Source organism: Anticarsia gemmatalis, chromosome 10 (genome assembly GCF_050436995.1).
Source record: "Anticarsia gemmatalis isolate Benzon Research Colony breed Stoneville strain chromosome 10, ilAntGemm2 primary, whole genome shotgun sequence".
Lineage (NCBI taxonomy): Eukaryota > Metazoa > Arthropoda > Insecta > Lepidoptera > Erebidae > Anticarsia > Anticarsia gemmatalis.
Window position 1 is genome coordinate 10,098,175 of NC_134754.1, and position 14,091 is coordinate 10,112,265.

Sequence of the window (14,091 nt, forward strand, 5' to 3'; positions counted from 1 at the left end):
TCATACGCAATATACTCTAGTTTGAACGAGGTCACAAAAATAAAACAGTCGTGAAGACAACGTTTTTATTCAAAATTAGGTTTTCTTTTCGAAGGCCAAGAGTAGACCTCCAAATCGGGAGAGATTTTTCGGAAGTCGGTTCTGTAATCATTTGCTAATGTGTGGGAAACATGTTTGCTTGGAACGAGTAATTAGTATTCGTAATTAAAGCAAATGTTCGTTATACAGCCTTTTAATTAATCAATGAGGAAATTAGAGAGCATGTACATGTTTTTGCTTCTGCTGAAAGAGATAAAATATAATTTAAGCATCAAATTGTATTATATTATGTACGTTTACTAGGACTGTATAATATATGTACGTATCTATACAACGATAAATTAATATTGCTGATACACATAAGTAAAGACTTTGCATCTATGTAGGTGACTAAATTTTTCTTCTTATCATCATAACATTTTCAGGCTTGGTATGTTTTCTGCAAGGAAAAGTCACCTAGAATTTAAAAAATCTTTTTTTACTATCTTTATAGCAATTTCGATAGCTTATGGCTAGAAGTAAAGTTCATAAACCTACTCACGAAAAAGAAAGACAAATAATTTAAGAAAATTCGTTATCTGAATTTTATTTCTCATCAAATAGGACAGAATTTCGCAAGAATTTAAACTACACAAAAGAATTTGCAAGCAAATCTAGAGTAAAATGTAAGACTTAAAACAATTTTAGAAGCTGTTTTTCGTAACTTTTGTTTATCTGTAATGCGAAGAGAAGGGATGAAATTAAATATCTTTTAGTACCTACCCCGTTGTGAAGGCTCGGTTGAGTTCTAGGTCAAATGTTCAAATAGATATTCGATTTTGCTATCTTTAGTTTGAATACACGAGTGAACTTGACTGTGGTAAACAAATTTCTAAAACTGTTGTGGAAATTTCAAACCGTTATGCAACTGGATACGATATAATTATGTAGGTACTGTATTTTAAGTTTAACAAGTAAGCACACTGTGTTTGCACTTCAAACCCTAAAAGGGTTTATGGCATATGCATCTCAAAATTTTAACTCACTTATAACATTTTTCGATGGTAATGTCCGGCATTAAGTAAATTGGAACTTATATAATTTACCCCGGGTTTCTGAGTAAATTTAGCGGTAATTTATCTATTCAATTGCTTTTTTTTTATATGAGTTTTGACACTATTTAATAGATAAACTACCGCTAAATGTAATCAGAAACCGGGGGCAAAAATCTTATCCTTGTAGCAAACACATACTTAGACTTATTACGGGGTTATCATGAGATCAAACACAAAACGGAACTTGGTGTACGAACATGGTTGTCATTTCCACATAAAACCGTATTAACCCATGTCACGTCCACCATATTTGTTGGCAACAGTAACACGTATAGAAATACACCATTATAAATATGTATGGGATTATTTCAATATTTTTGTATGCTTTATTTATTTTCGCATGCGCGTGCAAAGTGGGTTAAAATTATTCCGGGAATGAGGACGTCGCTTTTCTCTTGTAGCCTTTGGTTTGTTGTGTACTAAAATGTGTTTTCAGCATAGAGTAATATAAAAAATAACAAAAAAAAACATGTTCAAAATGACGATATGACGTGCACTAAAAAAAATCTTCGCTAAAACTAGTAGTGACAGTTTAAACGCAAGCCCTGCGTTTAAATCCTCTTAAACGGGCTCTTCGACGAAGGCAACCTCTGAGAAGTTCTAAACAGAACTTCTCAAAAAAACTTTTTGGTCCGACCTAGGATTTGAACCCGATACCTCTTACGTGGCAATCACATATGAGAGTTTTCCCGGGCCCACCGCTTACACACAGAAAAGACAGCCTTAAGAGCGGTTTTACTAACAATCACTGCAATACTGTTTTAGCTTTGAACATTACATTTTCATATTCTCGGAAATAGTCGGTTGCATTACCATTTTATATGAAAACTTAATTATTCTGAATATATTACTATGTGAATAAATAAATATCATACAAAATCGGCTTGAGGTTTCCGCTTATGAATAAAATTCATAGAAACGTGCGAGTTAATCCTTTAAAATATTACCCAAGCGGTTGTGGGGTAACGAAATAACAGGAACATTTTAGTTCAGGCTAAGTTGGTGTGCGTTTCAAACTGAATATTAAATCTATTTAAATGAAGAAAATAAATGAATTGGTTTTCGACCGACTTTAAATATAGGTAATTGTTATTGATTATGTGTGTGGATGTCAATCTAATATAATAATATGTACATTATATCAATTATATGTATCATAACATTTATTGGATTGTCATAAATTTTTGAATATAATATTGTCATAAATGATTTGTCTTGTCATTAATTTTTCGTGACAAAAACCTATGAAAGTTTTGAACTAATATTATAATGGAACCTGAAATAACAGCCAGTAGAAACCTTTATTACAGAAAATCAAGGTTTCCTGAATTCTCCCAGGGCATATTTTGGCCCACGATCCTATCCTACCCGTGTGTCGTTTCCAGAACACAACCCACAGTAGTTTGCGAAATGACCTTTAAAATAATAAAATTATAATTTCAGCCCCTTTTAGTAGACCACCTGTGAAATTATTCAGATTCACCTTTGGGGCGAGACACTCGTTTCGTTCTCAAATGAGATTCTTATATTGCAGTAAATAATTCATTACTGTCACATTTGAAGCACCTATTTTCTGTATTTTTCATATAATCCTGGAACTATAATCCGGATTACTTAATCAAATATTAAGTAGCGCGATTTACTGCAATCTGTTTAATCGGCCAATGAGATTTTGACATTTAAAATGCACCGAATAGTTCGTACGGCACCACTTGGGGTCGCTGATTAGGTTCTCATGCAAAATTTTACGGTAGCCTGCTGATTGTCGATAGTAGTCTAAAAGCGCTACAAGTTAGACTTAATCGTATGGAATTGTCTTCTTCCGTATTCATAAAGTAAAATATATTTTTCTTATATTTTGTATTCCTAAAAACAACCGCACAGGACAGTCCCGGGGTCTTAACAAACAGTAAGTTTTTTTATGCAGTTCAAAAATTTTAAAAAGGTCAAGCCCTAATTTGCTCCAATTTAACTTAAATCAAATGCCACATAAACTTAACAAGTTTTCACTTCATCTCCTCGTATTCGGCTCCAAGGTCACTCTATCGATCAGTCAAATAAAAGGCCCGTTTATAAAGATAACTACTAAGATATGGATGTGCCGTACTAAAACGATACATCATCCTAATAAGAAGGTTTTTGTAGTTGCCTATGAATATGAAATGAGGGTAGAACAACATTGCTTCTCTTGAGTTTTATTGAAAACAGGGGAAAGGATATTTTTCTATTGATTCAGTAGGCAAATTATATAAAATAAATAAAGGTAATTCCGCATTTTGAATCAATATGTGAAAGCAATAAACGTTTGTTTCTTTGATTGGATAGAAGCGTTGCCTTTGGGAACTACCAATGGCATTTTAAGATATCTTTTCCTATTTGCTTTTTATTTCTACACCTGTATTCTCCGAAGCTTTCACAGCTGATTCGCCAAAGTTTTACTGTAACCCAATTCTCTACCACTATCGACTACCGACAACCGGCTAGCTATCGAAATTTTGTCATTTAGAATGTACTTCCAAAAAAGTTTCTACGACGCCCGTCAGAGGCGCTGATCAGATTTTCATTCAAAATTTCTCGATGACTAGGTCGTTTGGCGGTAGTCGATAGTTGTAGAGAATCGAGCTATTGATACATGGGTGTAAATGAATTCTTGGATTACAAAAACGGAACTTCATTTAAAATAGTCCCTATATCGTTATTTTAATTCAACTCAGCAAATTTATTACAAAAGGCTTTTAATCATTACGCTTCGACTTGCAAGAGCAGTGTTTCATTCACTATAAACGCCAGTATCCAGTTGGTTAAAAATGATAAGGGAAAATATTATAGTTTAAATGCGTGAGTTTCATTCAAGCTAAACTTCTTTGACATTGAATTTCCTATTGCCAAAGTTTTCTTATTTAACTCTCTGAAGGTACTAAGAGCCTGTATAGTTTAGGGGAACTAAAAGGCTAAGATATTCTCCCCACAATTCTTATTGGTACCTTTTTCTTGGAAATAAGTTTGGTTATTCCTAGTCTTTGCGTTTGAGGACTTTTAAAGGTTAGTCTATGTTATTTTTTGTTTAAACTGCGATTGGTCTGGACGGTAATGAATACACCTAACCTCACATCTCGGGTTCGGTTCCTGGAGCGGACAAAATGCTGTTGGGATTTTCTAGATGACTAATTAGAATATGCTGAATATTTCTGCAGTTTCAAAACTAGCCTGGTATATGGGAAGCGGCCCGCCATCTGTTACATTTAGGAACTTAACATTGAACCTAACGTCTGAAAAAGGCAAAAGGCACGAATTTATTTCATTTCAGTATTACTTACGCCCTTTTATATATTAAGCGTGATATTGTTAACAAAAAAAAAACACCCAGAAACAGAATACGTCACATATTAGTTATTTTCGTATATATTAAAGAACATTTAATTTGATATATCATCGAACTGAAACTCGTAGTAACAATTTACTTTTCATTGCGACGCTATCATAACAATTTGATTTCAATTTTATGGAGAATCCACTAATGGAATGGTAATGGTATAGTGGATATAAAATATTTGTGACGTAATAACATGAGCTTTATACAACGATGCCTGAGATATGTTCAAACGTACTTTCTAGCTACAGATTTATGAATATATTTGTACAATTTGAAAGTTTATCATATTATTTTATGAGCTGTTGTTCTGTTTAGCTGTTTCTAAATGACATTTTGCAAACCATATCGATACGACAAATCTTAAAGATGTAACTAAGTAGCCGCCCATCGGTGGAGTGTCCACGCCGAAGGTTACTTAACCTTCAGGTCAAATACCGATCGATTTAGTCAATAATAAAATAAAGCAGATTTTCTTTTCGAATTTGATATCGATATAGATAGTATTGTTGTAGGCAATCTTTTCACATTGCTATAGGAGTAAAGTTAACTCTATCAAAATATATCAAATCTACATCATCAGCCAATTTAGAATGAGTACAGTCATTATGTATGTAAAACACATATTATAATTCTACAATTTTTATTTTAACGATGATAAATCCATACTCGAAGCGTCCTTCTACGTCTAAGTATACATAGAGCGGCCAGCAAACTTCCAGTACAGTGGACCGGCCGAGGGTTGAGGAGGGTGGTTTTCCGAAACAACGGGCATGGAACATCCCGCCGGTTATAGACGTCTATTTACATAATCCAATGAGACGCAACACGTATATATAACCAACTGTTACGCCCGTTCCGCGTACTTATTTGTGAATAAGGTTTCATCACTTCTAAATATCTGAGGGCTATTTTGTATCTCAGTCGAAAACTATTTGAAAACCACTATGCCGTACCTACAGTGACTTTTTCTCCATGAGTTATAAATCTAAGGGAGCAGCTACGGAACCCGCCAGGGGCGTTGATCAGGTTTTCATACCAATTTCTCGACAGCTAGCCGGTGGTCGATAGTAGCAGGAAATCGCCCTAGGGGGCAATTGTGTATCTCAGTTCACAACCTTTTTCAAGCCACTATGCTGTGCTTCGTTTTCTTCCTTAGAAATTAACACGTTACGAACAGCAATGTACTAAATAATGACTTTGACTGTGAGTTGTCAACTAAAATACAATACGCATTCAGACGGAATATGGACAGGCGTTTTCATAAATTTGCTATACCTTATTTGGCTGATAGGTTATCTGACACTTAAACAGAAACTGTGAAACTGGCCCTAAGACTTATAATGCTATACAATTTATGTTCTAGGTGTTGTTATTGCGATACAAAAACCTATGAATATAAAGTGCCAAAGTAGTTCGATTTGGTTTCAATCTAGATTTTTTTTTACAGTGATATGCGCTTAGCGGAGTTCGGAAGCTTAGTTTATTGATATCATACAAACATTGTCATAAAATAAACGTAAACGAAATGTCTTAGGATAATCGGTGATGAAACCTTAAAGAATTTTTAGGGACTGACGCAGTTAAATTTACACGTGGACCACAATTATTAGTAAGTATTTTCGTGTCCATCGTAGTGAAAAGAGTCATAGAAAATAAATATTTGGAAGGAATGATAGGAGGTTTAAAATACCATTAACCGTACTACTAAGCATTTACTTACAAAAACAAGAACATAAAATATGAAAGAGAGAACCATTCCATAACACTATTTATATCCACAAATAAAAGTTTTACCACAACACATTCTCAAAATTTAGGCCACAAAGAAAACAGGTCACCTAGTCTACGCATTGTAGAAATATTCCTGTCGACTGTTTAGTGTTTGAACTACAGGGACTGCATTATCACATAAGAGACGGGTTCAGAGAGTGTACCCGTTCTTCGTTGGGTCTGTAAAAAGTTAGTACGAGTTGCTGTCACTTAGGACAGCAATTGTTAAGCCATTCGAGGCGGGGGCTTCCTGCCAGCGCCCCTTGAAGTGGAGGCGCGAGTAATGCATTTTTCTGAGGCAAAAAAAGCAATTGTTAAGCCATGATATAGATCTTTGAGTGGCTTAAACTTTTTAGACAGGTCGACCATATTATAAATAAAAATACGACATGTTAAAGCGAGGCAATTTCTACCTTTAGAAAGTGACATCGTTATAAGGTTTGTATAATGTTGTCCTTTTCTATCAGAGAAACTTGCATAGCTTTTCGTGGTACAACCCCAGCTTCATAATTAATACGAGAGAGAATAAACACGAGGTCGTAGTAGAAGTTATCGCGAATTAACATAATCAACACTGGGAGCTCTCGACGTTGAAATGAAGGCGAGGTATTACGTAACGTCCGCTCCTGTTTTATTCCATTTACATTTATATTATTGTTTGAAAGGGAATGATATACATATTGCTGTACGGAAAACGAAATAGAAAAGGTAGCAATTTTTACTCATATTTGCCATTGAATCACCACTTTTTGTTCAAAAAACCATAATCTTTAACTAGTTAAATGGCAGTGTTTAAAAAAGTCCCGCGATTTGAACTTTAATTATCCCGTTTTCCCAACATTGCATCCCAAATATTGCTGCTGAAAAACACACTAAGACTATCATTAGACTATGATAGTCTTAGTGTGTTTTTATATAGCCTACAGTTTTTCTCAATAAATGGTCTGCATAGCACAAAAACAAATTTTCCAATTCGAATTAGTAGTTCCTGAGATTAACGCGTTTAAACAAACAAACTTTATATTATAAGTTCAGACTGATGATGCATTCATTAGGGTTTTATTTTGACTACCTATATATTTGTTTGGTTAAATTCTGTATGTTGCCTGTATTTAAATCACAATAAAGTAATTTGATGGACTGCGTGCTAATTTGGTACAAAATTATAATTAACAAAACAGCAATTAATCGAGGATTATCGACGCAAATTATTTACATTTTTAGCGGAAATCAATCGTGTTTGTAAACGATGTATCCGACAAAATTAAGTAATTTAAAAATACTTGTACCTAAATAAGAAAATGTTGTTTTAATATTTCATTATTTTCATAAAAACTAATACTTACTTACTGGCAAGACTGCCTCTATGATGCAGTCGGTTCATGCCACTGCCGCACTAAAGTCATATCCCGGGTCGGCGCAAAAAATATTCTTCAGTTTTTCTGTCCGGGAATGCTGAAATAGCTCAAATGAATAGGAATGCCGAATTGCCCGAAGTTAGGTTTGTAAATCGCTTAAAGCGCGTAAAACTGTGCCTGTCCTCTCAATTTCCAACTGGTCGTTTTGGCTATCTGCTCCCAGGCTATAAGAGCTAGGGAATAGGGATTGAACCTGTGTACTGTATCCATATCTGGAGACTATTAACAAAGTCCTGCACCGTTGTCTGGTTTCAATGAAATTGTCCAAATATCAGCTAGGGGGTATTTTTTTTATTTATTGGTAGGAAGTTAAAATGTTGTCCAAATGGCTCAAAGGCTGCGTTTTACCTATAAACTAAAAATATAAAAATTATTGAAAAGTTTAATACATGACGAGCATTTTTTTGCATTAATATATAATTGTTATGATATTAGGCATTGCCTACCAATGAAACAAAATTAAATATACCATAGAAACATTTTAAGAGATTCAATTCTTGTTCTATACCATCCTTTTTTACATATTTTAAATATAATTTTAATAGTTCCAAATAACACACCATAAGAAATAAATAAGCAACATAGCAGTTATTCTTTCTTAAACAATGAAGTTGAAAAGAAAATATAATTCAATGGTAGCGATGATGATGGTCTTGCTCTTCAAAACATTGCGTTATTTCTCTCCGCCTCTTCTGTTGGGACACTTTTTCCAACTTTTTCAATGAAGTCCTCACTCGCTTGCCCAAATCTGTGTCAACATATGTCATAATAAACAAAGTATTTTTCACGACATGCGGCGCAGCTGTTCTTAAGGAATTAGCTATATTATCTGCAAGCCTTTGTCGATGTGCATCACTCTCAAGAATTTCATTATAAAACTCTGCCATCGGTTGTAGATCGATTGCATTACTATGGAAAATGACGGGGAGGTCTTTAGGTCTAGCTTCGTCAACAAAAGGCATCGGGCCATTGAAAGAATTCGGATGATAATTCGGCGCATCCCTCATATTATCCAAAACTGGTGGCACACCGTCACGGCTGTATGTCTTCACGTACAGAGGAGAGTTCACAGGTATATTATCGTGGTTAACACCTAAGCGATAGTTCTGAGTGTCTGGATAGAAAAGCTTTCGACTCCTGAAGACAGGGTCATGTGGTCCTGTTATACCAGGAACTAAATTATCGGGACTGAAAGCAGCCTGTTCAACTTCTTTGAAATGGTTATCAACACGACGATTCATTACTAATCGTCCAATAGGAACTGTAATATAAGATCCCCTTTTCCATAACCTTGTCATATCAAATGGATCAAAGTCGAGCTTCGTTATTTTATCTTTTGTTATAATATCCATCTCCACTTTCCAGCAGGGGTATTTCTTTTCAGCTATAGCATTGTATAGGTCTCTGTTGAAATAGTCAGGATCTTCTGCGCGGATGACCATCGCTTGTGCATTAGTCAGATTGTGCAAACCTAGTTCTGCTCTGAAATTGAATTTGACAAAGAATCTTTCTCCGTGCTTATTGTATATTTCATATACATGAAGTGGGAAGTAATCAGTTTTCCTGTAGCCGTCTGGAATCCCAAGATCGGACATACTCCATAAATTGGAGTGCATTCTTTCTGGTCTCAAAGACGTGAAATCCCAACTTGTAGTAGTATCGAACAATCCTGTACGAGGGTTTCTTCTGAAAGCGCGACCGTTTAAGCTGAAGTTAATTGGATCCTTGTAAAAGAATAGAGGTATGTGGAAAGTTATGAAGTCCAGAATACCCTCTCTGGTATACATTTTCAGAGCAATAGCTCTGATATCTCGAGTTACATCATTTCCTCCTAGTTTTTCTCTGTTGGTAGAAAATCTGGCCATAACAGGCGTTCTATTGCCAATGCCATTGAACACATCAGCTTTGGTGTATTCGGATACATCATGAGTAACTTCGAAGTATCCGAAAGCACCTCCACCCTTGGAGTGCACAACACGTTCTGGTAATCTCTCTCTGTCCAAATGAGACGTAAGTCTGAAATGATTCCGATTGTCAAAAAGTTCTGTATTCAGTGTCACAGTATCTCTTATATCAAGTGGCTCTCCAGTTACTTTCGTCAGTACACCTATTGGCACCTGAAAATCCAATTGAATACTTAAACGATTCGAGAACAAATCCTTTATATTATCATTACTTAATTTTTCTAAGTCAATCGGAAAGAAAAGACCACGAAAGTTTTTGACGAAGTAATCAAATTTTGCACTCCACTTACCGGGTGTCGTTTTCTAAACTCAGGTAACTGTTGCGAGGCAGCATCGTAAGTTTCATTGTGATATCGATGACCTGTCACATGACCGACGATGACACACAAACAAACAACAAAGACGACCACCCGCGTCATATCTAAGGATTAAATATCAAAATTTAAATTTTCATTGCCTATATATAATCTTAGTTAAAACAGCACAGGAAAAGCTAATAATAAATAACTTCAAATTGTTCAAATCATGTTATTAGGTGGAGTTCTTGAACAATTACCTCTTTGTTATTGCGCGATACTGATTTATGTTCGAAATTAATTGCATTATTAACAACATGACGCATATCTGTAAGTTTACGTAAAGGTATTGACTTTTTTGAAAGCATTAAGCAGCCTGACCTGTTTCGCGGGTAGGGAAGACTTCCTTCTTTTATATCTCTAACTAATGCTATTTGTGATCTTTTACATTGAGTCAAACTCATCTCGTAATTTCTATCTATGCCTGTCTCACTGCCTTGTGTCAAGTTGGGAGTAGGGACGCTGATAGATTTTTTTGATTTATCATCTTACGTGTGATGGATGCTATTGACCATGAAGATAAAGTACTTTTATGACCACATTGTACGGTTTAATTTTCTTCCTTTCTTTTGATTTTATGGCAATATTGTATTATTGTTTGTAATATGATCAGCACTTAATAATATGTGGACGATAATTTTAAATACTTCTGAATACATTTATCCTAAGATTTATGATGCTAGTTATGGAATTTCAATGGGTTTTTTGCTTACTTTATTTAATCTAACCTGTATTCACTTCATATTACATCTTCTAAAAATGAATAATCATTTAACTGTCTCAGATTAACGAAACACCTCAATTTTGTAATTAAATTTATTAAATCATAAAAAATATTGTTAATGTTATCAACTTAAATTAACTAAAAACGAATAAATTAAATACTTTTGATAGGTACAATTAAACTAATAAATCTGATACATAAGTAGGTACAATTACTTAAACAAATCGTACATTATAATTTCGTAGATATTATAAACGTTTTCATGAACGGATGTTTGCAGAAGATATATTTAATAATTGTGGTATTATTTACCTAGAATCTTTTATTTAATCGTGTTAATCACGGTACATGCTTCGGCGGTTATCCCGCCGCACGCCGCCACAAGCGTGAGGATACGTGTCGGTTTAGTAGGTATGCCTGCCCTTCTGGCGGGAGAGTCTCACATAACCTTACACTTCACCCAGAGTGCAAGTTAATGTATTAGCCAAGTAAAAAAAATGGTTATGACAGACATTAAATAAGTTACGAAATTCTATTTTAAGCCGCAAACTTCTTTTAATACCATCCATTGTTGACAGTATATGGCAGTATGGACTTGTGGAGATATTATTGTGTATACTTACTATTTTACCTTACTAACTAGTCAAGAATGGAAAGAACTAATGTTAAGCTGCATCCGATGAGACTGCATGCTGACTCCAACATAGTAGTAAGCAAGGCTAGGCTAATATACATATAGGTATATATTAGCCTAGGTATATATACTTACTATTTACTTTATATTTTTGCGTAAAATATGAGAAATAAATAAATAACATTCTTTTTTATTTTGTTTAATAGGAAAACACCTTTTAGGGATCAATCAATCACACAAATTGAAGTGTGACTTTTATATCAATGACGATGGTTGTGATGTCTACCTGCATTCGCGAAACATTGTGTATATTGTTCCCGACGTTCCTCCGATGACACTTTCCTCAACACCTTGAGTGCATTACGTACTCGACGGCCCAAATCAACATCTGCAAGCGACAACAAACGCAAAGCCCTCTTCTCAAGAGCAGGAGATACAGGTTCCAGAGATTCCGCTACATTATCAGCTACTCTCTGCCTATGAGCATCATCTTCTAAAATTTCATTATAAAACTCAGCTATTGGCTGTAAATCAATTGCATTACTGTGTATTACAAATGGTAAATCTTTAGGCCGCGCCTCATCTACAAACGGCATGGGACCATTAAAAGAGTTCGGTTGATAATTTGGTGCATCTCTCATGTTATCTAAAACTGGTGGCACACCGTCACGGCTGTATGTCTTCACATAAAGAGGAGAGTTCACGGGTATATTCGCATGGTTAACTCCCAAACGATAGTTTTGAGTGTCAGGGTAGAACAGCCTTCGACTCCTGAAGACGACGTCATGTGGTCCTACGATACCAGGAACCAAATTATCAGGACTGAAAGCACCTTGTTCAGTGTCTTTGAAATGGTTGTCAACGCGACGATTCATTACAAGCCTACCAATAGTCACTGTACGGTAAGTGCCTCGCCTCCACAGTCGTGTCATGTCAAATGGATCAAAATCGACCTGTGTGATCTGCTCTTTTGTTAAGATGTCCATTTCCAGTCTCCATGATGGGTAATTCTTGGCTGCGATAGAGTTGTACAGATCCCGGTTGAAATAATCAGGGTCCTCGGCTCCAATCACCATAGCTTGAGAGTTCGTCAAATTGAACAAACCTATTTCAGTCCTGAAATTGAATTTGACAAAAAACCTTTCCCCGTGTTTGTTGTAAATTTCATACACATGGAGTGGGAAGTAATCGGTTTTTCTGTAGCCGTCGGGTATGCCGAGGTCTTGCATAATGAATAAATTAGAAAACAATACTTCCGGTCTCAAAGTCATAAAGTCCCAACGCATCATGCTATCAAACAGACCAGTACGAGGGTTCCTTCTAAAAGCACGACCGTTTAAACTGAAGTTAATGGGATCTCTGTAGAAAAATATAGGTATATGGAAAGTAATGAAATCAAGAATGCCTTCTCTGGTGTACATCTTGAGGGCAATTGCTCTGACATCTCGGGTAACGTCATTTCCTCCAAGTTTTTGTCTGTTGGTTGAAAATCTAGCCATCACCGGAGTTCTCTTCCCGATGCCGTTGAATACATCAGCTTTGGTGTATCTGGACACATCGTGAGTCACCTCGAAGTATCCGAAAGCACCGCCACCCTTTGAGTGCACGACTCGTTCTGGTATTCTCTCTCTGTCAAGATGAGACGAGAGTCTGAAGTGGTTCCTGTTATCAAATATCTCCGTATTGAGTGTAACAGTGTCTCTTATGTCTAGCGGCTCGCCTGTTACTTTTGTGAGTACTCCAATTGGATTCTGTAACATAAATAGCGGGATTTGTTTTATCACGAAAATTAAAATCTCAAAATATATGTCTTTATTTTTTTAACCCAAGTTTAAGACCTATTCGAGTGGAAATGGCTGTCTTATTTTTTTTTCACACTTAGGGTTTTTATTTCAAGTATCAATTGGTAGTTTTAATTTATGATTAATTATTATTAGGAGTCTATCTACATATGACACGGGATATGATTCTACCTATATACATCATGTAATATATATAGACGTCTAATGTCTTCTTCATTATTTTTCTATTATAGATAATATCTATGTATATTTTAAATGTCATGTTTTTAATTCACGTACCGGGTGCCGAAGTCTAAATTCAGGCAATTGCTGAGACGCAACATCGGGTGGCGGCGTCTCATTACAGTATCGGTAGCAAGTCACATGTTCCACCAAAATACTTAAACAAACCAAATAGGCTACAAACAGCCTCATTTTTACAGGACAAGTGTGATTTCTCGTGCAAATCCGACGTTTTTATATTAATATACATAAACGCAGGAAATTCTGCGTGTGGAAGAAACACATTAACAAGCAGTTTGTATTAATGAGTTAGTTATTCTATTAAGTAAGCATTGAGTTTCCTAATAATACATGCCATAGCAAACGTCTACAAGTGTCTCATAAGACACTTGTAGACGTTTGTACTTTCGATAAATAACCTATTTACGTAATTAAATAACTAGCGCGATTCTCTAATACAATTGACGACTGGTAAACTATCGAGAAATTTTGTATGAAAATCTGATCAGCTTCTTCCATCGCCATCTAGCGGGCATTGTACGAACTATTTTGACGATACGTTTTAAACCAACTCTCGATAGTTGATAGTACTGTTTGCAGAGAATCGCTAGTGAGGGATAGTAGAATTTAAGATAACTTTCTGTTAAAAAGCCACACACATCATTGATTATTATATTTAATGGACAATTAAGACA

General features: G+C 35.4%; 2 protein-coding genes across 2 annotated transcripts; both read right to left on the reverse strand.

Annotated features, from left to right (window-relative positions):
• Positions 1-7,963: 7,963 nt before the first annotated feature.
• On the reverse strand, positions 7,964-10,103 carry LOC142976201 (catalase-like). Its single transcript, XM_076119470.1, has 2 exons — positions 9,949-10,103; positions 7,964-9,811 (listed from the first exon to the last, which is right to left on the reverse strand). Exons 1-2 carry the CDS (start codon positions 10,075-10,077, stop codon positions 8,324-8,326), a joined length of 1,617 nt encoding a protein of 538 aa, XP_075975585.1. The 5' UTR covers positions 10,078-10,103; the 3' UTR covers positions 7,964-8,323.
• A 1,452-nt stretch (positions 10,104-11,555) lies between these two features.
• Positions 11,556-13,607, reverse strand: LOC142976189 (catalase-like). Its single transcript, XM_076119447.1, has 2 exons — positions 13,454-13,607; positions 11,556-13,123 (listed from the first exon to the last, which is right to left on the reverse strand). Exons 1-2 carry the CDS (start codon positions 13,586-13,588, stop codon positions 11,633-11,635), a joined length of 1,626 nt encoding a protein of 541 aa, XP_075975562.1. The 5' UTR covers positions 13,589-13,607; the 3' UTR covers positions 11,556-11,632.
• Between the last annotated feature and the right edge of the window lie 484 nt (positions 13,608-14,091).

Bases quoted from the DNA above. Each gene is read 5' to 3' on its own strand.
- LOC142976201 (XM_076119470.1), bottom strand. From the start codon at position 10,077: ATGACGCGGGTGGTCGTCTTTGTTGTTTGTTTGTGTGTCATCGTCGGT. The intron at 9,812-9,948 runs GTAAGTGGAGTG...TTGGATTTTCAG, and splicing joins AGTTTAGAAAACGACACCCG to GTGCCAATAGGTGTACTGAC.
- LOC142976189 (XM_076119447.1), bottom strand. From the start codon at position 13,588: ATGAGGCTGTTTGTAGCCTATTTGGTTTGTTTAAGTATTTTGGTGGAA. The intron at 13,124-13,453 runs GTACGTGAATTA...TTTATGTTACAG, and splicing joins AATTTAGACTTCGGCACCCG to AATCCAATTGGAGTACTCAC.